The 22538-nt window shown below is 44.1% G+C and overlaps 1 protein-coding gene across 2 annotated transcripts in view; it reads left to right on the top strand.

The window, feature by feature from the left end:
* Positions 1-60: 60 nt before the first annotated feature.
* Positions 61-22538, top strand: part of LOC119120001 (AT-rich interactive domain-containing protein 3B-like) — a 42893-nt gene continuing 20415 nt past the window's right edge. Inside the window, exons 1-4 of one of the 2 annotated variants that reach the window (XM_037246572.1) lie at positions 61-410; positions 1430-2080; positions 21180-21254; positions 21509-21581. In XM_037246572.1, the coding sequence (XP_037102467.1) occupies positions 375-410; positions 1430-2080; positions 21180-21254; positions 21509-21581 (835 nt within the window). In that variant the 5' untranslated portion in view covers positions 61-374. The remainder of the gene's footprint in view (positions 411-1429; positions 2081-21179; positions 21255-21508; positions 21582-22538) is intronic. The other variant, XM_037246571.1, reaches the window with a different exon arrangement.

Here is a 22538-nt window from a genome sequence, read left to right as displayed (position 1 = left end):
GGTCTTCCCTTTGCCGGACACAACATTCTTCAGCACATTTCCGCAAGTGAGCACTTACAATACTTGTGCCACCGTGTTTACTTGGGGTGTCATTTAGAAAGAAGGGGGGGTCGGGGGCGTGGCTCGTGATATAATAATTAAAATAAAAGTAGGGTGCGAAAGGGTCATGTTCCATTCATATTGAGTGAAAAGAGGAGAAAGAAGCGGAGCAAATAAGAGCTTTTAGCGCCTTTTGCTGCTAGTGTGAATCGTGAGTACATTGCCCCCTCCCCTCCTCTCTTTCCGCCCCGGACGTGCGCGTACTCGTCTGCTGGCGTGCGCGTGTGTTTACAAGTGAGTTTGAACGAGTGCCAGCAGCGAGGCAATCGGGAGGCATGGTGGACAACTCCAGCAGTAGTAAGGCGCAAATGGTGAGTAGTGTTCTTCTCCTCGGGCTCCTCTGTACTCCGTTTTTGCTTTTACAAATAACAGAAAAACTAAGCGAATAATTAAATTCAGCTTTATTTTTAACGGTTTGCTGAATTAGCGCGCGCGAGGCCAGTGTGGTACAAGAGCCAAAAAGTCGAGAAAAAAAAAAAAACGCCACAATGCACATTTAACTGTGACTTGTCATTTTTTTTTAGGTATTTCAAAAACCTTTATTTAATTACGGAGGAGGATGGAGTTGCTCGCTAAAGAGTAGAACGGCGATATATCTTTTTTTTTTGACAGTTTGCGTCTTCATTTTTACCCGTAGGTCATTTTACGTTACTTTTTATTGAACCGCTCTTAGCTACATACGAATCGTTTAGTGATATTTACGTATTTAACTTTTAAAGCTAAACGACTTTAATTGGCATTTAGAAACGTCGAAATATGAAAACATTTGTCCCGGATTTTTGGCGAGAACGTTTTTAAATCGAAAATGGACCTTAACCAGACTTGTGCAGCCAGTTTAGGAATGTTGTTTAATTTGTTTAAAGCGTAGCTTTTTCAGTAAGATGTTGTTCTGGGTTTACCAGTTAATTTGTTCTTATCTATTCTCTGACTGCACTCTATCCACCCATCATCTCCTGTTGTCTATCCATCTATCTATTTATCCATCTTAATTTGTGTTGATCTATTCCTCCGTCATCTAGATTTACACATGCTGATTTTTTTGTTCGAGCATGTGATAAAACAGCTGCTCATTGTGTATACTAGTCAATCATTCTCCAGTTTGTTTGCAAAATTATGAATAGTCTCTCTTACTTTGCCTTATGGGCACATTTCGTCAATTTGTGCAATGACGATTGAGTGCATGGCTCATTCGTGTGATTGCAAGTCAAATAAATGCAATTCTGGCTTTCATGATAGTTTTTCTCTTAATCTTGGTTTTCACAATTGCATTTATTGTATTGATATGTAATTCATTTGATCCGTGAATAACAAGCTATTTGATGGTCTGCAGCCCAGCATGTCTCAGGAGCCCGGTGTAGCCTTTCCTCAGAACACCTCCACAGGGGGGATGAAGCTGGAAGCGGTGATGGAGCAACTTCAGCGCCAGCAGCAAGCCCGGTTGGAGATGGAGCGCAAGGAGAGGAAGCTGCGTGAGGCCCACATCATGTACGCTCAGCAGCTGGCCGCTCAGCAGGCCATCCTGGCAGCGGCCCGGACGCCGGGGCCCAACTTCATGGGCAAGGGCCTGGCCGGAGTGGTGCCGCCTCCGCCTCCGCCACCGCCCCGCGTGACCAATCAGAGCAGCGTAGACTCTGAGAAAGAGGACGATGAGGACCGGGGCCGCGACTCGGCCGAGGAGGACGACGACGACAATGAGATGATGGATGGCGATGAGCGTAGCGACGAGGACGGCGAGAGCGGAGGCGGTGCCGGCGGCCTTGAATTCCTCCGTAAGCAGACGCTGGCGCTGCAGCAGAGCGCCGCCCGCATGCCGCCCGCCCGACCTTACGGCAGCTTTGCGGCGTCGGCCCCGCAGAGGGCGCCGTCCCCGCCCGTCCGGGTCAAGCAGGAGCCCGATGAGGACTTGTCGCCGGCGGGCGCTCACCCGGCAGCCTCCCCCAACGGCCAGTCCGACTGGAGCTTCGACGAGCACTTCAGACAGGTCGGTTTCCTCAAAGTTTTTGTTTTTAATCATCTGCCACATCACAGTTGTCCGAAGCAGGCAACAAGAAAAATCACACTTTGGTACGCATGCTACATACCTTGTTTTTTTTTTGACGGTCATGGTTCAATTCTTTTTTGATACGTTTGGGGGAACAAAATGCAAAACAGATCTCATTACATCTGTTCACAGCCAGGCATTACACAAACAAGCGGTTAGCACATCTGCCTCTCAGTTCTGAGGTCGGGGAGTTTCAATCTGAGCTCTCGGCCTTCCTGAGTAGAGTTTGCATAGATCTGTCATGCGTGCGCGGCTTTTCTCCAGGTAGGCTTGGAGCAGACTCGTCGACTTTACAACTTGACTTTTGATCAATGCAGACGTCCATTGTAAATCATTCTCCCTCTTATGACTTGAGTTGTGTGATTTTCAAAGTAGTGAAAAAAAATACCAAGGATGTCATCAGCAGCTCGTGAACGTCTCATCGACTTGATCCCATTTGTGTCGATGCAAAGTTGTGCAATCTCTGTTGTGGCTTCCCCCCCCGCTTTCCAAAAACATGCTTGTTGGGTTTTTTTTTTTCGACTTAATTGGCCTCGGGTGTGAATGTGACTCTGGATGCACGTTTGCCTATATTGCGTGTCTTATTTGCAGGTGTTTTCTTATCCAAAACGCTTCGATAGATTTGCAGTTTTTTATCGGACGCTAACCGATCTTGGATTAGCAAGGAAAAAAAAAATCACCGTTCCGATCAGAAGATGATTTAATCTATCGAAACAACTTGTTTATTTACATTCCAGTCGACCTTTGGTATTCAGACAAATTTGCATATAATTGCCCATCGGATCTGTGGAACGTCGATTCAAAAGTTTGTGTGGACATGGCTCCAAAACCTCTCCGTCGGATCGTCAATTTTATTCCCACGGACAGTGAGTCATGTGAAATGATCACGAGGTGTAGGCGGGAGGTTTTAAGTGATTGCGGTTTATTTAGCGTGCATGAGTCTGATTGCTGAGGGGAAGAACCTCGTCTTCTGGTCTTCCACTTGAGGATGCTGGAAGAGGATGGAGATGGACTTATGCTTGTTTGATTTCTCCGTTTAGCCCCCTACTGTTAGCCACAGGCTAATCTCACCAGCTTTGCGTATCCCTTTCCATGGGAACACCCCGGGAGGCACGCAAACCACCCCGAGGAGAGTCGCAGACCAAACATCGGATTTATATCACCATACTGGTTCTGCGAGTCGTCTTGTAGAACATGAAATGAAAGGCGTCGAGAGGCGTTTTTTTTTTTTTCTTTTAATGTTTGCGTAACCTAAATCTATGGAAACTTTTTTTTCCAACAATTTGAGATTGCTATTAAGATATTTTTCTTGTAATTGGTCATGTTTACATGTCTTTAATGTTGCCTTAATGGGTTGCAATCCCCCCCCCCCCCCCACATTTCCAATTTTCAGCTGAATATTTTAATGCTTGCATTTATTTCCAATCTTCACGTGGTTGTGGTTGCAAATGTTGTTTTTGTCTTACATTAGAAAATGAAAGCGTCTGCCGCTATTTGGGTGACGTCACCTTCCCACATTCTTGTAGACGCTTCCAACATGTGTGTGTAGCTTTGACCCACAATTGGCTTTTGTGGCAAAAAAATCCGCTTAAGTGAGTGCTGGCATCGAGCCAGGCTTGTGCGCAACGTGAGCACTCTCCTTATGTGCGTGTGTGTGTGTGTGAGCCTCTGGCTTGGCTCGGGTCCTGCTCGTCAAGTCGTCAGGCTGTGGGTGGTTGTCCGGGTCAACGTGAGGATTTTGGGTGGGAATGTTGGAAGTCGTACACACAGTAGCAGAGCTCGGAGCACTCCTGCGGCCTCCTACCTTTCTTCCCCCGCACACCCCCCGAGCCTCTCCGGCGGAGTTTCGGCCGTGTGCCAAGTGCACTTTCCCTTCAAAATAAATATTGCCTCAGCACAACATTACAGAACATCGGAATGCGTAGTTGGACAGCGGCCGAGATCCACGCGGCCCGGCGCGATAGTAGGACAGGGCGAGTTGAGGGCGAGGTATCTCGACTTGTATCGCGTGTCTGGGTTTTATTACATTCTATATTTAACGGCAAATGTATCCCAAGCGGTGCTTCCCCCTCGGCCTTTTTCCAAATTTAGCATTTGGCGGCAATGACGCAGGCGAAGGAACGTAGCAGCAGCAACAGCTGTAGCAGTCGTAGTAGTGCCTCTGCCAAGGAGGTTGCAGAATAGTTTCTCCGCCGTTTGTTTGGGATATACAAACACAAAACTACTCTGGCTATTTTAAACTAGAACTGTTTTTTTTTTTTTTTTGCTGGCTGGCTGGCTGTTTCCATGACAAAATGGACTTACTAGTTACGACCACTGACGACTCACTACGAGAGATGTCCCGATTCGATATTCTGTATCGTAGTGGCTACGATTAGCATAAATCCAAACACTAACACGTCTGCTCTGCGGGATTACTTTTCACGACAACAAAACGAAACAAGCGGTTTCTCTTGGAGGAATTTCGTTGCTTTAGAATTCAGGGGTGTCATTTTTGTCGGGGGCCGCATCATATAGGGTCATTATGTTCAGCCGAATAAATGTGTGAACACCTCATATGATATGAGCGACACATTAAATTGATGAGTATTTTTTTAAGTCAGACCCAGTAAAAATTTTAAAAAGGTGACTGGTAAGGTAAAAAATATATAAATCTCTATTTTTTTTAAAATTGAAGTTTGTAATTTTAGTATCGCTGCATGAACTCGATTTGTCTTCTCGGGCCACATAAAATGATGTGGCGGGGCCATATCCGGCCCCCGGGCCTTGACTTTGACACCGATGCTTTCGATGATGTCATGGAAAAACAACGGCTCTTATCAATGTACACTTTAAGTTGAGTTTTGCAAAGGCTTGAGATGCAAAAGATCCAAATATATTATTTTGTTCTTTACTATGACCTAATTTAAAAAAAGAACTGAATCTAAAGTGTGGAATTCTTGTCATGAGTTGCCTGATTCGGTAAGTTGACCTGGCTTTTGTCAAAGATCAGAGCAAAGTAAAGTTATAGCCATTGGCCCTATCAGTGGCCCGATGTCTTTTATTAGCGGAGACCGCGCGAGCCTGCGGGGGTTGGAGGAGGATGGACTAGAATTGGTCTGGCTTTTTTTTGTTTTTTTTGTTTAGTTTCCTCTCTTTTATCTTCGCTGTCATTATGTCAGCTCTGCAGTATTTAATGGCAGCTCATCTCTTCAGGCAGTTTCAGGTTGCACCGCTGTAGGGGGAGGAGGACAGAGTAGCTTTTTTTTTTTTTTGATGTCATTGTCTTGGAGAAGCGAAAGAGAGAGAGACAGACAAGTCAGGCAGGCAGATGCTGCAAGTACACCCACCCACGCACTTCCCACCTTTCCACCCTCCCTTTAATAATGGCGAGAGCCATCTAAAGTGGTCCCATGCACTTAACATCTAGCTGACCTGCTCTCCACGTCGGCATGGAAATGGTGAAGCGATTTAATGGCGAGGAAAGTACACGTGAAAACTACACGGCCCTCAAACAATATATAATTAAATGAAACCATGGGGTGCTGAACACTGTTGACGATTTGTAGCTGAATTAGATGCTTTTTTTTTTATACGTAAATCAACGTGAATAGTAAAAAGTAGAAACATATATTTTTAAAAAATATTTTAGACAATTTAATTATGCATTTTCAAAACAGCGCAGCCCTGAGAGACAAGCTGTCATCAGGATGATTTTTATTATTTTTTTTTTGCTCGGACTTGCAAGCACGGACTTGACACAAGCACAGTTCAACTCAGTTCATAATAAGCAGCAGCATTCATTGCACAAGGCTGCTCACCATTCTTGCCGTCACTTTGGAAAACAAAAGACAAATAAGCATTCATAAATATAAACAGGGATGTAACATGTATGCCCACTTCTCGGCTACTAGTTGGGCCAGTTTTACAGGACCGAAGGGGGGGGGGGGGGGGGTGTAGGACAGAGGGGGACGTCCGCTGTTTTTTTTGCTTCCTAAACAGCAGAGTAAATAATTGCCAAACAAGGGAGGGCACAATGGCGTCGCGTGGAGGGAAGCCCAGGGGGGGGCGGGCGGCAGGCCATCCTCTGCACTTTGGCCTCTGCCACGCTGGGACATTGGCTGCGTGACCCCTGTAATCCAGCCCCACAAACCAGCAGCACCTCCTTCTCACACACACATGATAATCCCTGTGTGATTAATGCAGTATTAATCAGGCCTGCACAACAGAGATCGACTGTATCGATGGCGATGGTGTGCTACAGGTGGCGCATCACCCGCTCTGTGAGCGCGTGCAAAATACAGACGTCACGATAGGCACAAGATTGCAATGATGATCAATGGTGTTCTTGTCTCGCTATAAAATGAGTCACGGTGTACTTTTCAATAAAAGACAATTTGCGATTGAACTTGTCAGTGCTGTAAATGCGACATTTCCCTCTAAGAGATTGTCTTTAATTCTATTCAATTAATTTACAATTTTATATACAATATTGACGTTGTCACCTTTTTCTTCATTTGTGTCATACTTTAAATTTGTTGCAAATATGGACAAAGTGATCAATAATTTTTTTTTTTAAACTTTGGAAACACCTTCAAATATCTGACATTTTTATTAACTTTATTTACATTTACATTCTATTTTCAGTCTTTTATCAAGGAATTCCATCATCGATATTTCTTAATAATAGTTTAAGTATTAATCTACATTCCAGGAATTTTTGAAATAATAAATTATTATAAATAATAATTAAAAAACATTGAATTAGAGGTTATTTTCAAACTTTTGACTGGTATCATACATTTTTTTCTGTTAAGATTATTTTTGTTGTTTGAAAAACATTATTATATATATTTTTTTTTACAATGATTTAATTATTGAATTTGTGTTGTAGTAGCAAGGCATATTCACAGACACATGGAATCGTTCCCGATGTCTCGCGTCGGCCACCCCTCAAAGCCGGCTCGTGGCTTTCGGTCCCCCGCCAGCCCGGCCTGTTGCATAATTTAGCTGTCGCCCCAGCAACACATCAGCCAGGAAGGGAGGGCAGCCACCACAGCTGCAGCTCAGGAGGAAAGATCGATAACGATTGCGTGCTTGAGCTTTTCGAGAGGGAGGAATGTCCGTCCTCACCCCCGACCCGCCGTTCACGCTTCATTTATGACCAACGCCGAGGTCTTTGCATCGAACCGGTCGGTGGAGCCGAGGTTTTATTTTGACGCCGGGATGTGTCATGGAACTTTCCTGACACGTCAATCTGAGCTGACCAACACGTTCCTACTGTTGCCGTCGTGTGATAAAATGTCGCCGTCGAATCACGACTGACCGCACTTCGGCAGTTATCTTTACCGAGGTGGAAAAACTAGCTGTCGGCGCGATAATAAAAAAAATCCACAGCATAAAAGACATTAAACATGTGATACACTCCATTATTTACAACTTTATGGTTTCACCAGGATGTGAGCTAGCATTGTCTGTCATTTCTGCTAAAAAAAAAAAAAATGTTTGAACCCGCTTTTGAAATGATCTTTCCTTTTATTTGTTAACACACAAGTTGCATTAAGATGACAAAATGGCAACTCAAGCGGCGTGACTCATTGACTCCATTACGGCGGATCTGGTTTCACGCTGATTTATTCTCGTCAGCCCTCCGGGAGCGGCTCCGCCGTTTGTGCTCGTCAGCCGCCGTCGTTTGTCACCGCTGGACTTTTTCCAGCCCTCGACCCAACCTCTCTCTTCGCGCTCGAGTGTGACAGGGTGGAAAGTTCACTGCGGACTTCACATTCATTTATAACCTGCTTGTACGGTATTAAGAAAAACCGAGCTGTTGGTATAATTATTTACTTTGTCCGGGTTGAGAGTCACTGCTGCGTGACCCCCTCACCCATATCCTCTGAATGGAGGCGCCTCAGCTCCCAATTCTTTTTTTTTTATTGACTTTTTTTTTTTTTCTCCCCTCCTGATGAATGTGCCTTTGTGCCTAATGTTGCCTGACCGTAATGGCTGCATGTTGAATTTCTGTCAGGACGGAAATGCAGAGCCGCGCCAATTAGCAACATCTAATTCTATTTTGTTTTCCAGTTTCCAGTAGAGACGGGCTATATTTGAGCATTAAACTCAATTTAATCCGATGATTGTGTTTAATAACGACATAAGTGGTAAAAAAATGATTCGGTCCCACGATATGTATCCGCTCGGAGTTGAGTATGATAATCGTTAAGCGATGGTGGCCTTCCTTCCTGCGCTAAGCTGCTAATATTGTAGCTACATCGTCGGAAAAGGAGATACGATTCAGAATTTGAGCCAAGTTTTGGGCGACAAATACGACACCGGACTTCAGTTGCGAGGTCGAATTTGTGGAGCCAAGGAATTGACGACACGAGGTTGAAAGTAAATTTGAAATGTGATTCAAATTTGGGGCAAAAATGTTTTGCTAAAGTCGCGTGACTTGAAATCTAAACGTGTCTGCGTTATATTTGTGATTTAAATCGAAAATTTGTTTTCATTTAAAAATAGATATATATTTTTTGTATTTCATTAAAAAATAATTGACAACACAACTTGCTGTTTGGAACTCAACCAAACAATTGGGCAGAATGTGAAACTATTTATTTCCATTTTCATTATTCACTAACAGGGAAACGGCGCAAATGAGAACTAATTTTTTTGGACCATTTCCACTCGCTCTACTGTACTACATCACATGACGTTTTTCAATATCGGTTTGGATTGCAGACCCGTGAAAATGTCATGGTGGGTGCTTCAATGACTTTTTCACATTGATCTCAATAAGTGTATCGGGAATAATCGCGTGGCACGCACACAAACCTCACTTTGTGCTGACCTGCTCTTAACACCTACATGTGGAAGACCCCCCCAGGCCAGAAATAGAGGTATTGAATTTAGTAGGCAGATGAAGGGGGAGGAGCGGCTTTAGCGGTCTGGCTCGACACACCACGCCGCCCCACCCAGAGGAAACATTCCAGACGGAATTAAAGAGTTAACTCTTCAAACAGTGAACATTCCCACAGGGGGCTTCCAACAAGAGACGAGCGAATGGGGGTAGGAAGGCGAGATGGCGGGTGTTTGCTCGCCCGTGTTATAGTTGGCCCCTGATTGGTGATCTTTCAATCCAGTTCAACCCCCTTCATCAGTGTCACGGGGGCAGTAAAAGAAAGAAGCCAAAGGGCCTGGATGGGAGGAGCTGATGGGAGGGAGGGCGGGAGCGCCTGCTGGTGCAAGCAGAGACACTTTTTTTTTTTTGGTCCAACTATCAAAGGAGTGTCACAATAATGTCATTTTTCAAGAATATGCGCTCAGTCTTATGTTAAAAATCGTGATAAATTCTGATATAAGTTCTTTGATTTAGAATTTCAGAATGACAGAAGGACAACCCCCCGAGTATTTATTTAATATGAAATTCCAATTTTGCTTGACTTACATTTTATCATGTTTGATCACTATTACTCAATTTCAATTTAAGCCAATAAGGTTTTTATTACAATTAAAAAACAAAACAATTTATCAGCATTTTTTTTTTTCTTCAATTTAAATTAGTTAAATTAGTATTTCACGAATGCTCGTTTGAAGCCTCGCAATAGCAAAGTGCGGCACTTGTCTTTGGTCACGTGACAAGTTTTGCCGTCCAGCTCCCTGTTAGAGAATTAAAGTGAAAGACTAAAAAAAGTTTTTACGTTTAAAAAAAAAAAAAAAAAAAAAAACGCCTCCACTTGTTGTCACATCCCACCCCCACATCTAAATCCACCCCCGAGGATTAACTTCCTCGCCTCCTAATGGAAACTGAGCTACTGATGCTTGCTGTAATTCGATCAGTCGCCCGCTAGCGAAAACCACGACCAACACCCCCCCTTCACTGCCGCCGCCCATTGGTCCTTTCCAGCCCCTCCCACTTGGCGTATCTCAACACCTGCTCTTTAATGAAGGCAAACAGAAGGAACTAAACATATAGCGCAATGAAAGAAATACACCTCGGCAGCTGCGGGCCAATGGAGCCCCAAGGTCATATCGGTGTGTGTTGAACAAAGTCTGTTTTGCTCCGTGTCGGGAGCCACTAAACAATATCCGCTTTATAAACGTAGCCAAGATGACTCCCGGCATAATACAATATTTGCGTGCTTCCTCATTACATACATAGTAAAACTTTACCTGCTTTTAAAAATAGGTCAAGGCGTATATTTCGCACAATGTATTTTAAATGTACAGCAAAAAATGTTTGTCGTCAACAAAATAACTTTTTGGGGGAAGCTGCAGAAAATGGACGATAGAGACAAAAAAGATCATTCATAAAATTCATTAGCTAAATAACCACATACACACAAAACAAAGAAATGTTAGAGGTATAATGTAAATAAAATAAAATATGTAACAATAAAAATAAAATATATAACAACAATATAATATAATATAATGTAAAGAAAATAATAATTTTGTTTTGTCGGGAGGGACTCAAAGGCCAGCGAAACATTGCGCTGCGTGATCTCCTCACAAAATGGCGTCTTTTGTCGCGCACAATTGGCAAGGACGAAGAGGACATACGGGTCATCGCCATTTGAACTTGTTGCGTGGACAGACCGGAGAAGAATTTTCACCGAGAAAAAATGGCGAAGTGATGAATGATAAAATCACCAAACCTTCAAAGCTAAAGCCATCATGCTAGCAATTTAGCTTCAACTGGTTGAAAGGCATCGTGTTAGAATATTTTGTTTTCCCTTGTGTCACAATATTGGCAGAGGTCCAACCCGGTGTAAGGAGCCCGCTAGGTACTAACTGGGCCACCGTGTCAAGGCCCTGCGGTAAACACAGCAGCTGACTGACTGGGCTCTGGCTTGCAGCCACGGGCGAAGGAAGTTTTTTTTCCCTTTTCACTGTGCACTCATTACAGCCGCCTGCCAAAATCCCGTGTTTGCAGCAGCGTGTGGCCACGCTCGCTTGCCAAGCCTTCCAAACGCCAGCGCAGCTTCCAAAAGCGCTGGCCGCGGCCCAGCAAATGTCACATGATGCTAATAGCGATATAGCCGCGGATCAGCTTCTGACACTCAGCTGTTTTTTTCGGAGCGGCCGGCTCCTACGGGATCCTAATTATCTCAAGAAACAACAAGAACAATAAGCAGTCGAACCCTCCGGCCCGTTTGGCCTTAAAAGCAGCTCCGTTTAGTAAGAAAAACTGTTCAAGTGCCCTTTTACACAGTTTATACTGTTAATTGGGCCGCAGCAGCTTTTGAAAATAAATCCCCGAGGTGATACACAGTTCAACCTCCATCATGAAAAGTAGCAGTGTTTGAGTCAGAACACGTGAGGCTACACATACTCGTACTATAAGGAAGTAATCCAACAAAATATTTTTAGAATTGATAAATCTATCTGTAATTTGCATGTTATTGTAAAATTGTTATTTTCCGACAACTGTTTATAAACCCGTTTTTGTTGTTTGCTATGTACTCATCAAACTTTTTAAAGCTCCTTCTTGGATATTGAAGAATGCTGATCATGGTTTTGCAATTTTCACACATATGTTTACTTGTCTCTTATTTTGATTAAACACAAGAGATAATTAGTTATGAAGTAAGAATATCAACTGTTGAGTCTAAAACCAGACATCAATTTAAACTAAACAATGTCTCCAGACAATAATTGGTTGTCTGAATAGTTTCCGATTCATTAGCTCCGAATGCCACAATTAAAAATGACGCCAGTCGGATGAGAATATTCATGTCAGCGCCTCTCAGTGTAGAGGCAGCCGTCACTGAATTTTGTATGTAGGAAAAAAACCCTGACGTAAGACTTCCGGGCTGGAAAAATGCGAGCGTAGGAGCAGCGCAGCAATTACACTGAAATGAAAATGAATGAAACGAGTTTAACATGACAAAACAGCGCCAGGCTGGTTAATAGACGTTGCGGGCCATAATGACTGCGGTCAATAATTTTAAAAAGCCCAGTTGGTAAATGATTAATGAGTGCGGCTAAAAATTAAATTATTAACAACGGGGACAACGTCAATCGTGGATTATTGCAAGAAGGTTGTTGTAGCATGAAAAGGCGTGTTTTCTTTTGCCCGAGTCGATACGGGAGCAGGTGCCGAGCGTAACTCCGTTTGCGCCCGATTTACTCCTTTAACATCCCGAATCTCGTTACCTGACCGACATGATCATATTAATGTGTAACGCGGTTAGGCTAATTTTAGCGGCAGATTTGGACTGGCCCGGCCGCCGGCGGGCCAGGCCTTGATTAGCCAAAGCCATCTGCTCCGACAAAGACCTCTCAGGTTCTGCTGCCCCGAATAAATGTGATTAGAAAACCCGAGAGGACGGTTTCCACATGTGACCGTGTCGTCTAGATAATGAATTTTAGCGGCAATGGGGGAGTCCCGATAAAGGTTTTTTTCTTTCTTTTCCCCCTCTAGCCTTAGTAAAAGGTTAGCTTAGTGTTTTAGTTTTTTTGAGAAGCTTAGGGGACCTGTTGTGTCACGCTTGGGTTCTTGACATTTATTAACACACTTCCCTTTGCAAAAATATTTCAAATCTGTTAGATTGCGAGGGCATTTCCCGTGCGCAGCACTCTCAGCCACTAAATTTGATGTCATTCGTACATTCAAACAAGTTTGCCTGCCAGATGATAAAACAAAGAGCACTTTTCAAGTTGGCTAAGCGAGACATGATGTAAGGGTTTTTTCTTTTTGTCTGCTTTGTGTGCCACATTCAAGACTTCGAAGCAAAGTTGATCAGAATATCGAAGAAAAGTTCATTTATCTTGAGTGAGTCGAGAAGATTCATGTCAAAAAATAAAGGCTTTTGCCAGAATCTATAGGCAATTGTAGAACAGTCTAATCCTTGAAGGGTAACATCAGTTAATCATGAATTTTCACTATTTGAAGCGGGACTTGGTCCTTATCGCCGCAGACAGCAGGGGTTTACTCTAGATCATATCATCCTTGACAGATGGCTGAGATCGATTGCCAAGCTTTCTTTAGCCGACCGACGCCATTAAATGTTGGTGGAGCAGGCTGTCAATGCTTGATCATTACAAGGATTTGCTCAAAGTAAAAACAAAGCAGCAACTACCAGTGTCTATCAAATGAATTGTTATGAACCCCTTTGGGCTGAACAATTTATCATTTTGGGATCGAAGTCGTGATTTCAGATAACACGATTTTGTCGTCGTCAAAGCTAAAAGCGCTTCTATAAAGGGGCACACTAACCGTTCGGCTCCTAGCTGGAGAAAAAAGCATTTTCTTCCCTGCCACCGCTTAGAAATGCTAAGCTAAGCTAACTACGACCTGCGCGGCACTTATCCTGGCCTCTGTGGTGGCAAAAAAGATGAATTTATAGTTTTGATCACTCCGATATATTTGTTTCTCATTCATTTGTCCAAATGGTCTGTGGTTCTTTATGGAATTATGTTGTTAAGCAAATTAGTGTGTGGCACAAGGACGACGCTATCATTCCCCATTCCTTGCAAGCATGTGCTTTGTGTTGTTTGGTTCCTCTTTCAAAGTTCCTGCTGTTTTTTGACTGTTAAAGTGTCCAGTAGAGACGTTTGTCGGGCCCTGGAGATGAGCTCCAGATGCGTAACGGGCCCGCACCGTTGCGGATCGGGGCAGGGGGGTCCCCAGGGGGCCACTGGCCTGTCAGTGCTGGAATGCCCCCTCACACTTAACGCTGGCTGAGGGGAAACAGATACCTCCTGAAGAAATCGATGCCATTTATCGATAAGGTCGCCAAGTGGAAGCTGTGAATTCCGCTTAGAGTTAGAACATTTGATAGCGCAGATAAGTCACAACACTGACTTTCCTGATTTTGACCTGGCTTCTGATTGTCACACCGCATTTTTTTTCCGGCCTGGGCAATCGATGGCGAATGAATTGTTGTCAACACTTGATGTTTGTTTAGCTGCGAGGTTCGATTATCAAGGATTTAATAAAGAAAACGGGATGCGTCCCTCTATGTCTGTTTGCAGCTTTAATGAGATGCGTTTGTTTATTGCCAACGTATCGTAGTTGTCGGCGTGATACATGTACGTCTTACTAGCCATTAGCCCAGAAGTGAAGTGGATGCTTCCTCTTGAAGGAGAAGCGAGATACGCTTTATATTTTTAGGCGCAGCTTTTAGCTGGCGAGATGCTACAAATAGCCGCGTCGTGGTTTTTTATTGCTCTTCCAAAATGTTTTGTCTGTGAATAGCCTTTCCATATTGCAATAGCTGTAAGAGCACAAAACATTCCAAATTAAATTATATTGGAGGGGGGCACTAGCAGGGGCCGGAAAGTCTGGCCACGGAGGTCTTACTTTTCTCTTGTGAGAAAAGGGTTAACTCAAGGCGGTGGCACAGATGTGATTCACTAAAAAATGTTTGCTCTGTTCGTGAAAGCCTCTTTGAACCAATGAGTGTGAACTTCTGGCCACAGCAGCCTATAAACGTAGCATTTGTGTGAGGCAGCGAAAGGGTCCTGTCGATGTAATGGGCAGGGGGCGACGGGGGTAGGGTGGGGGGGCTTCCGTGGAATGTGGTGTCTTGGTGAAAGGACTGCGACTTGAACAAATGCACTCAGTTTATTTGGCAAACCAGACTTGCGAGTCGCTTACAGATTTGTTTACTCAGGAACACAATATGCAAATGCGCCTTTTCCTGTGAGGTCTGTTGTAGGTTCAAGCGTCCATTGGAGCATTCACCCCCCCAGACCCCCACCCCCCGTGAAGTATGGCCAGATGAATGTGAGAAGGGGTCAGTCTTCAATCTTATAGCGCATCTACCGCGCTATGCAGAACCACGAGAATTTTCCAATAGAAGCGATGGGGGGAAAAAAGTGATTTATCTGCATGTTTTAGCAGTATTGTGTCACCCCCACCCCTTACCCGGGTTAATGAAAACCAGCTTTCAGCTCTGTTTATGTTCAAACCAGACATATACACACATTTCCAGCGTGGTCCTGAAAACAACTTTCGAGTCCAATCCGGCTCATTTTATGCGACCATAAACCGGCAAGTGAAAATTCGGGCGGAGGGTGCTTGGTTTGCAATTCATTTTCCAAATTGGTGAAGTAACCATGATTAAAACTCAATTTGTAGCGCATTTCAGGATAGCACTAATCCACACTAAAAGTAGGAAATGCATTTTTCTTTTTGGGAATATATGTATGAAAACACTTGTAGTCTATCTCTCACTCGCTCTCTATTTAGCAGAGCCAGCTAGCTAGCTGCAGCTTCTTGCTATCGAGCTACTATGCCTCATATTTTGAATTTGACAAATGACCAATCATTTTCTTGCTCGGAAATCCCTTGCAGTCAATTACCTCCCAGTTTGGCTTGGTGTTTGGGTTAGTGTTACTTTTTTAACCTTAACAAATGTATTCAAATATCTGCTAGCAGTTGCCAACTAGCCTGACATGCAAACAACTGCATGATGTAAGTTTTGTACAAGTCTGTGCGCAAAGGAATCATTTTGACGTCCAACTTTTCAGAAACACCATTTGTTGTCTGTTGTATACATCCCCTAAAATTGTGGTCTGCGAGTGTAATTCTTTTGCCCATGTTGTCATCCTATTCTTCCCCCTCATTTCTCCCTTTTTTGGAGGTTTGTAATTGAAGTGATTAATGGAAGGGGAGAGGTGGTCTCGCCCAGAGGCTTGTTTTTCAGCGGTCTGTTTTAGAAGTGCCGCACTAAGCAAAGTCCGGGCAGGTAGAAACACGCCCAGCCTCTGGACATTTCGACATTTCGAGCCCCTTGTCCCGCCACTTTGTCTGTTCCCTCCGAAAAGCCAGAAATCCTTTTTTTTTTTTTTAAGTCGCAAACAGGATTGGATTGAGAGTGTAAGACGATCCCCCAGGGTGTTGTTCTTCGCTCACCACTTTTTGTGCTCCGTAATTCTTAATGAGAGAATGAGCAGAAAGGACGGACAGGGCCATATGTTCCGGAGTAGCGATGGGATTTATACTTCCCCTCATGCCGCACATGGATTCACAATTAACTCGAGCCTTTTGTTAGCCGCTCACCATGAGATCCTTTGCAGTTGTTAGCACGGCATCCCCTCAGCCCCCCGACCGATACGCCCTCCTCCTCGGCTGCCCGAGAAATGATTCGCGGCACCCCGCCGAGGGATTGGGGCCCCGATTATTCAATTCGGATTAGAGATCATGGCCTTACAATGCTCATTTATACAGTCATGCTGAGAGGGAAGCATGTTTCACTTTCTACCGGCTGGCTCGCAGATGGTATTCGACACTGAAGTCATCTCGATCGCCCTTTGGATTTCCGAACAAGTCGAGTGGGGAAATATCAGGACTTAAAAAAAAAAAATCTACCGATGGCATAAAAATTCTGAAACCACTTTGCTCCTCACCACATGTTGGTTTTCTCAACAAATTGCCGCCCCACTAATAAAGATGGCGGTTTCTTGCTGTCAGCGGATTCCCGTAATACCAGTCCACCTCATCATCGCATATTGCTTCACCTTGACAAATTGCTGACTTGTGTGACTAGGCACAGAGCCAAATCGGCGACATGGGACTTGGCGTTGCATTACAACTCATGGAATGCATGCACGGAAATCCAGCAGGGGTAACCGTCATTGTCGTCTCCGGCGTCTTGGAATGAAACCAAACAGGCATGTCTTTTTTTTTTTTTTTAAGACACTTGTTTTGTCTTTTGATGGCTGCTCGTGGCGCCGTCCAGATTTCTGTGGCAGTATCTCGACTCTTATTAAATCATTATGGCGGCGTCTGCTTGAGCTGTTTGCCCCACCTCTGCACTATTTTGACGGGCTAGGAAAGAAGTGGGAATGAGATGTTAAAAGTTTGCGGTGGGGCAAGAGAAGGGTCTGGGTTTTTTTTTTGTTTTCAATTTGAAGTGACAGAGTCACTTAAATAGCTATTTATGTGCATTTTTTTCATTCACTCATGCTATTCAACAACTTTCACACGGGCGTTGGTTGGTTGCATTCCCAACATTGCATTGTTTACTGCCATTTTTTTTACAACTGTGTAAAAAGTATCATGTTCTTTATGGATGGAGTGGGGGGTGAATTGACAAGACCCAACCTCTGACTAAATTCACGTTGCAGACCCAAGTGCCCAATTCCAACTTCTTTTCTCACGTGGTTGACTTGAACCAGTTTTGGTTCATTTCCCAGATACAAAATGTCTGCCAACACCCATTTCCAGCAGAATTAGTAAGTTGCTCAGTAAATGGCTCGGCCGTCACACCTCTGTGTCGGAATGTGTGTGTAAAAAATCACACGGGATGGCCGAGGGCCTTATCTGCTCAAGCAGTCTGAATGTAGCAAACGAGTGTCATGATATAGGTTAACACACGACTGCAGTCCCGCCCTCCCGTCAGCTTCCCATACACACCGTATGACTGAGGATGATGAGTATCGACCTGCGCTGTGAAATTGCGTCCGGAGGGAGGGGGCGGGATGGTGCCGGGGGGCTTGGGACCTCCCTGTATTTGTGCATCCAGGTTTATTGATTCCCTACCAGTTCAATGGTTATGACCCAGGAGACTATCTACGGTGTGTGGCGACGTGACGGAGGCTCCGGGTGAAATGATTGGCCTTCAGCTAACTTGGCTCTCAAGTGTTCAACTTTACCAATCCAGCGCCATGTCGGACTGTGGGCCCAATTTTCCAAGCCTTCTGAAAATTGTTCAAAAGTGCTTTTTTTTCATTTCAGATAATCATTTCGATAATTACAACCGCCAACTCCCGTTCCCATTACACAAAATAAAGGCAGCAAAATTACGATTGATACCGTACATCTTCAGGAAGCACAACTGCGGCGTTTCGACTGCGCCTCCCATTCCGCGTCGGTGTCATTTTTACAGAACAACAACAGAGGGAAAGGGCATCAAATAGATGGCTTTTACAGGACTTTTAAAAGAGTGTCGACCGCCCCTCGCTCACGCCCATTCCGTGTTGGTGCCCTTTAGACACTGGGGGGGGAGGGCACCAAATTACAGCTCTCCCCAACAGACACTACTCGAAACGCCGTGGTGTCGTTCTACCGACGCTACTTAATTTTCAGATCCTAGCTCGCAAACCTCCCAAGCCAAGGATGCGAATCACATGAAGCTTTCACTGAGGTTCTGCCTCTTCATCTAATAACAGCTGCACTATCAAATTGGAGAAGTGCTGTCAACATCCTGAGCGATCAATGCCGTCCATCCCCCAACTCCCCTTGCAGCAGCAGTAGCCATTTACCCTTCCTGTTCCGGCACGCCTGCCCCCTTCACTAAAATGGTGCCTTCCTACTTGAGACAATCTTTTGTGTAATGGCTGCGTTAGAATTGCCCCGCAGCAGTTTTAAGTCATCAGGATTTGCAAAATGTAGATAGTGGGGGGAATTAACACCCCGTGTTTGAGTCTCAACGGACAGTTAAACCAGTTTTACAAGCCCTACCAATCACTGCAAATTGTGTGGCGTCGGTATAAGCCACGAGGGAACTTTGGACCCTTTATTTCCTCCCCCCCTACTCCGTAAATGCAGCGACAGGCTACTGCTCACTTCTCATGTACGGGTTATTCTGATCCTTGATTTGATACGGCGCTAATCGGTCACGTACGTCCGACAATGTGATTAGACCACCCGCAAACCTGCTAGCTGTATAAAAAAAATGAAAATGATGGAGGCTGCTGATTCTTTTTTGCATTTTCTTTACCCCACGTTGACTATACAGTTTGATTTTACATCCACAGTCATCATGTTTTGGTATATGCAAAATAAAACCAAGTTAGGAGCGTTTCGAAACCAGCGCCATTTTATTTTTGAGCTTCCCGTTTTGTTTTTATCTTAGATTCCACTTTTAAGACGTAATTTGAGCACTAGGTTCTTAAGGTGGCTGACCACGACGAGTGAAAATGTCAGTAGCCACCTTAACCCGACTAAAAAGGTGACGTGAAGCGTTAACATTCCTGTTTTTTTGACCAGAGTCGCCCTTCAAGAACCAACATGTCTTTGCGGTTGACAGGTTTCGTCTTCCTGTTGGAGGCCAAGCTCCCATTTGTTGAGATCAATTATTTAAAAACAAAAAAATCACACATCTTGTGTTACTCGCAATAGTATTGTTCTGTCAGATTAAATCGTTCTATTTTTTTTTTTTAGCGACGCGACCGCAGTCAAGTCGCATATATCCAACATCAATGTCAACCAAAGCCAACATGGCGTTGAGGGCAGCGTGTTAGACTTTGCTCTAGTTTAAAGTCAGGACCCGCACAGCCCCTACACAACGTTTTTTGTGTCAACACGTTTGTGTTCCCCCTAACATTGTCAGTTGTTAGAATTGTAAACTACGCCACTGAAATTTGTAAACCTGCTCCACGGTCGACTAGTACAAGAGAGTTTGCCCAAACCATTTGAGATATTATTTGAAAGGGTCAAAAGTCCAAATAATTGTTTATGTACAAGAAAGATGGTCAAACTATAAAAAATGAGGAAACCTTGAGTGCTGCAAATGTTGTTTTGGAAGTTAGGAAACCTTCCCTCTTGTTTACTTTTATCAGCAAGATTACTTTGTTCAATTTTGGGCAGTTGAATATCCTGTCCCCCTCCCCCCGCCCACTATAAGAGATTATATACATAGGCAGCTAGCAAGCGGATTTATCTCCCTTTATAGATGTTTATAGTGGCTAAAGGTTAACAGAAGTGTGGACAAATGCTGTGCAAAGGTCTGTATGTCCTCCAAATGTACTATAGCGTGTATTTACCTTCACATGATGATCCAATGGCATGTTTTTTAAGTGCAAAGCAACAGGGGAGGGGGGGGAGAGCCATTTTCTTCTTATTTTAAATAATTTGAATTTACTCAACAGTTTTTGCAGGTACAAAAAACAAACTTGGGATGGGTGACAATAATCAAAATATCAATTCACCCATGTATTAATTTGCTATCGAGTCAGCAAATGTGAATTGATTCATCTCCTTCGCATACTTTTCTCCTCCATATTTGTCTTTACAAGCATTTGGTGTGAAAATCACTACATGCAACCTTTTGGCCTGCGGGTCCTTCATTTCAGGCCCTGTAATTTTCATTGACCAATGGGTTCCTGCTCCCCCCCCCTTGACGACCCCCGCCCCTACTTTGCTCCAAAAGGATCTTGTTTTGATTCCTGATGCTTTTATAGGTTTTTGTCTTGAAGGAGACATTCCTGCTCGGCACATACCGTGGACCCCTCTCTCTGCCCCTATTTTCCTTCCTTCCCGTCTTGTGGGGCCTTTGCAACCCCCCACTCACAAACACAAACTCGATCACTACATCTGTGTGTGTGTGTTTGGTAAAGGCTGTTGACCAGCCTGCCCTCTCCTGACAGCGTAGCTACACTCCATGAACTTGGGACAGCCGTCACAGCTGCATTTGGATTGAAGGATTGGTTAGGGGGGTGGGTGGGTTGGACTTCTCGGATCCAGCTGGGTCGGAAGACAAGGGCGGGTGCTGGTGGGGGGGTAGGGGGGGCAGATGCAGATGGTTCAGGTCAAATGAAGCTGTTTGACGGTAAAGAAGTAGTTGCTGGTGGAGAAGGGCACACGGGAGCTCAGGGGTACAATAACTCCAGAGGTTGCGACCTCCCAGCCGTAGGAAAAGGTGCATTCCCACAGATTGAGAACGTATTAAATTTTGGAGGTTCAGTTTACCTCTTGTGATAATTGGAGGAAAAACATGAACGCTATGTACAAATCTTGTGGTTCTGATGAAAAGGTTTTAAAACTACAAATTATTCTCTAACGTCATTTCACTTTTTTTTCGTAACAACTTGCCATTAGACATTTTAACATCCAACTGCAGGTTTTTCTAACACTCTCTCCACACATTTCACTCCGACGTAGCAAGTCACTTGAGGCATTTCAGTTATGTGGCGTCTCAGTCCAGACACTAGGGGGCACTGTTTAAAGCGCGTGCATAGATAAGAAGCAAAGAAGAATGTCGGTAACCAATTACGTCTTTTTTTTTTTCTGGCGCAAATTGTTTGCTTTCTCACAATTGAACCACATTTCTGGTCTCGAAATATATTTCAATGAATTGAATTCAACAAATCTGTATTCTGTATTTTCTTGTAGAACGGAAGCGCAAGCTGGGCGGACGAGGCGGACAGTAGCAGAGGACGAGGAGAAGCCTCCAGAGACTTTGCCAAGGTGCGACTAGTTTGCTTTAAAAAATAAAGAAAGCCCCAATTAAAGGTGCCTAATGGGTCGTTTCAACTTTAAAATGGCTTCAAAGGAAGTCGAGGCTAGTTTGGCATCACCTCTTCTGTTTACCGAAAAAACACACTTTTATCAGGCAATGCTGATTTGGACCATTTGTTAAGGAAACCGACCAATCCAAAGCAAGCATTTTGTATGATATTGTTTTGTCCAAGCTACTACTAGTAATGGTGTTTCTTCCTCAGTTGTACGAGCTGGATAACGACCCCAAAAGGAAGGAGTTCTTGGATGATCTCTTTACCTTCATGCAGAAAAGAGGTACTTTGCATTCATTTACAATGATAACAATCATATTTCAACGGAATCTGCAGTCTCAAAATGTTTCTGTAGGCAGACACTAATTTATGGGAGTTGTTTGATTTAGTGCACAAATAGGAACTTGAACATAGGTTTGAATGTGAGTGTGACTGGTCTGTTTGTATCCGCCCTGCGATTGGTCGGCGACCTGTCCGGGTTTTTTAATTTTTTTTATACACAACACGCACATCTTTTTTTTTTTTCTTCTTTTTTTTTTACAACATGCACATCTATGATTCATCTGAAAGGATTAAGTGCGTGATTATGCCACAGCTTGTTTTTTCCCATGCTATAATCAGGTTGTATAAATATACGAGCGCTTGCGTGATTAACTGCGTTCAGACGAATGAAAGCGTCACACGCTATTTTGTAATTTAACTTTCCACTAGTGATCTGGTCTACTGACCTGGTCTTGTCTTCAAAAGTCCTCATTTGGTTGGGGGGGGTTGATGTATTAAGACGAGAAGGAGGGACGGAATCTGTCAGGGCCCTGTTAGCGTCGCTGTCCAGCGACAGACGACGGGAGTTGTAGTCTGCTGACCCCCCTTTACGCACGCTGATCCATCACCCCGAGACTCAAACGTCGGCTGACAGCAGATAACTGGCTGAACGCGCCACGCCGGTTTGTGTTGTTCACACCAGCACAATAATAGAATCATCTGTAGCTACTAAGTTGCAGTGCTAGCAGGTTTGCATCACACAAAATGCAAACAATATTATTTGGTTACGCTACTCGAATGTAGCAGCTACGATGGATTACCGAGGCAGTCGTCAGTGAACTTTTTGTTTGACCACAACCAGAACACAGCTACTGTACGGCCGTAGCGATGCCAAAACACAAACGGAACACTCGCTCGCTCTTTCTCAGGCTCTCACGCTCTCCTAGTTCATTGTTCACGATTTTACGTTCCCCCTAAT

Source organism: Syngnathus acus, chromosome 3 (genome assembly GCF_901709675.1).
Source record: "Syngnathus acus chromosome 3, fSynAcu1.2, whole genome shotgun sequence".
NCBI lineage: Eukaryota > Metazoa > Chordata > Actinopteri > Syngnathiformes > Syngnathidae > Syngnathus > Syngnathus acus.
Note: the sequence above shows the minus strand (reverse complement) of the source record. Positions and strands in the feature narration are given on the sequence as shown.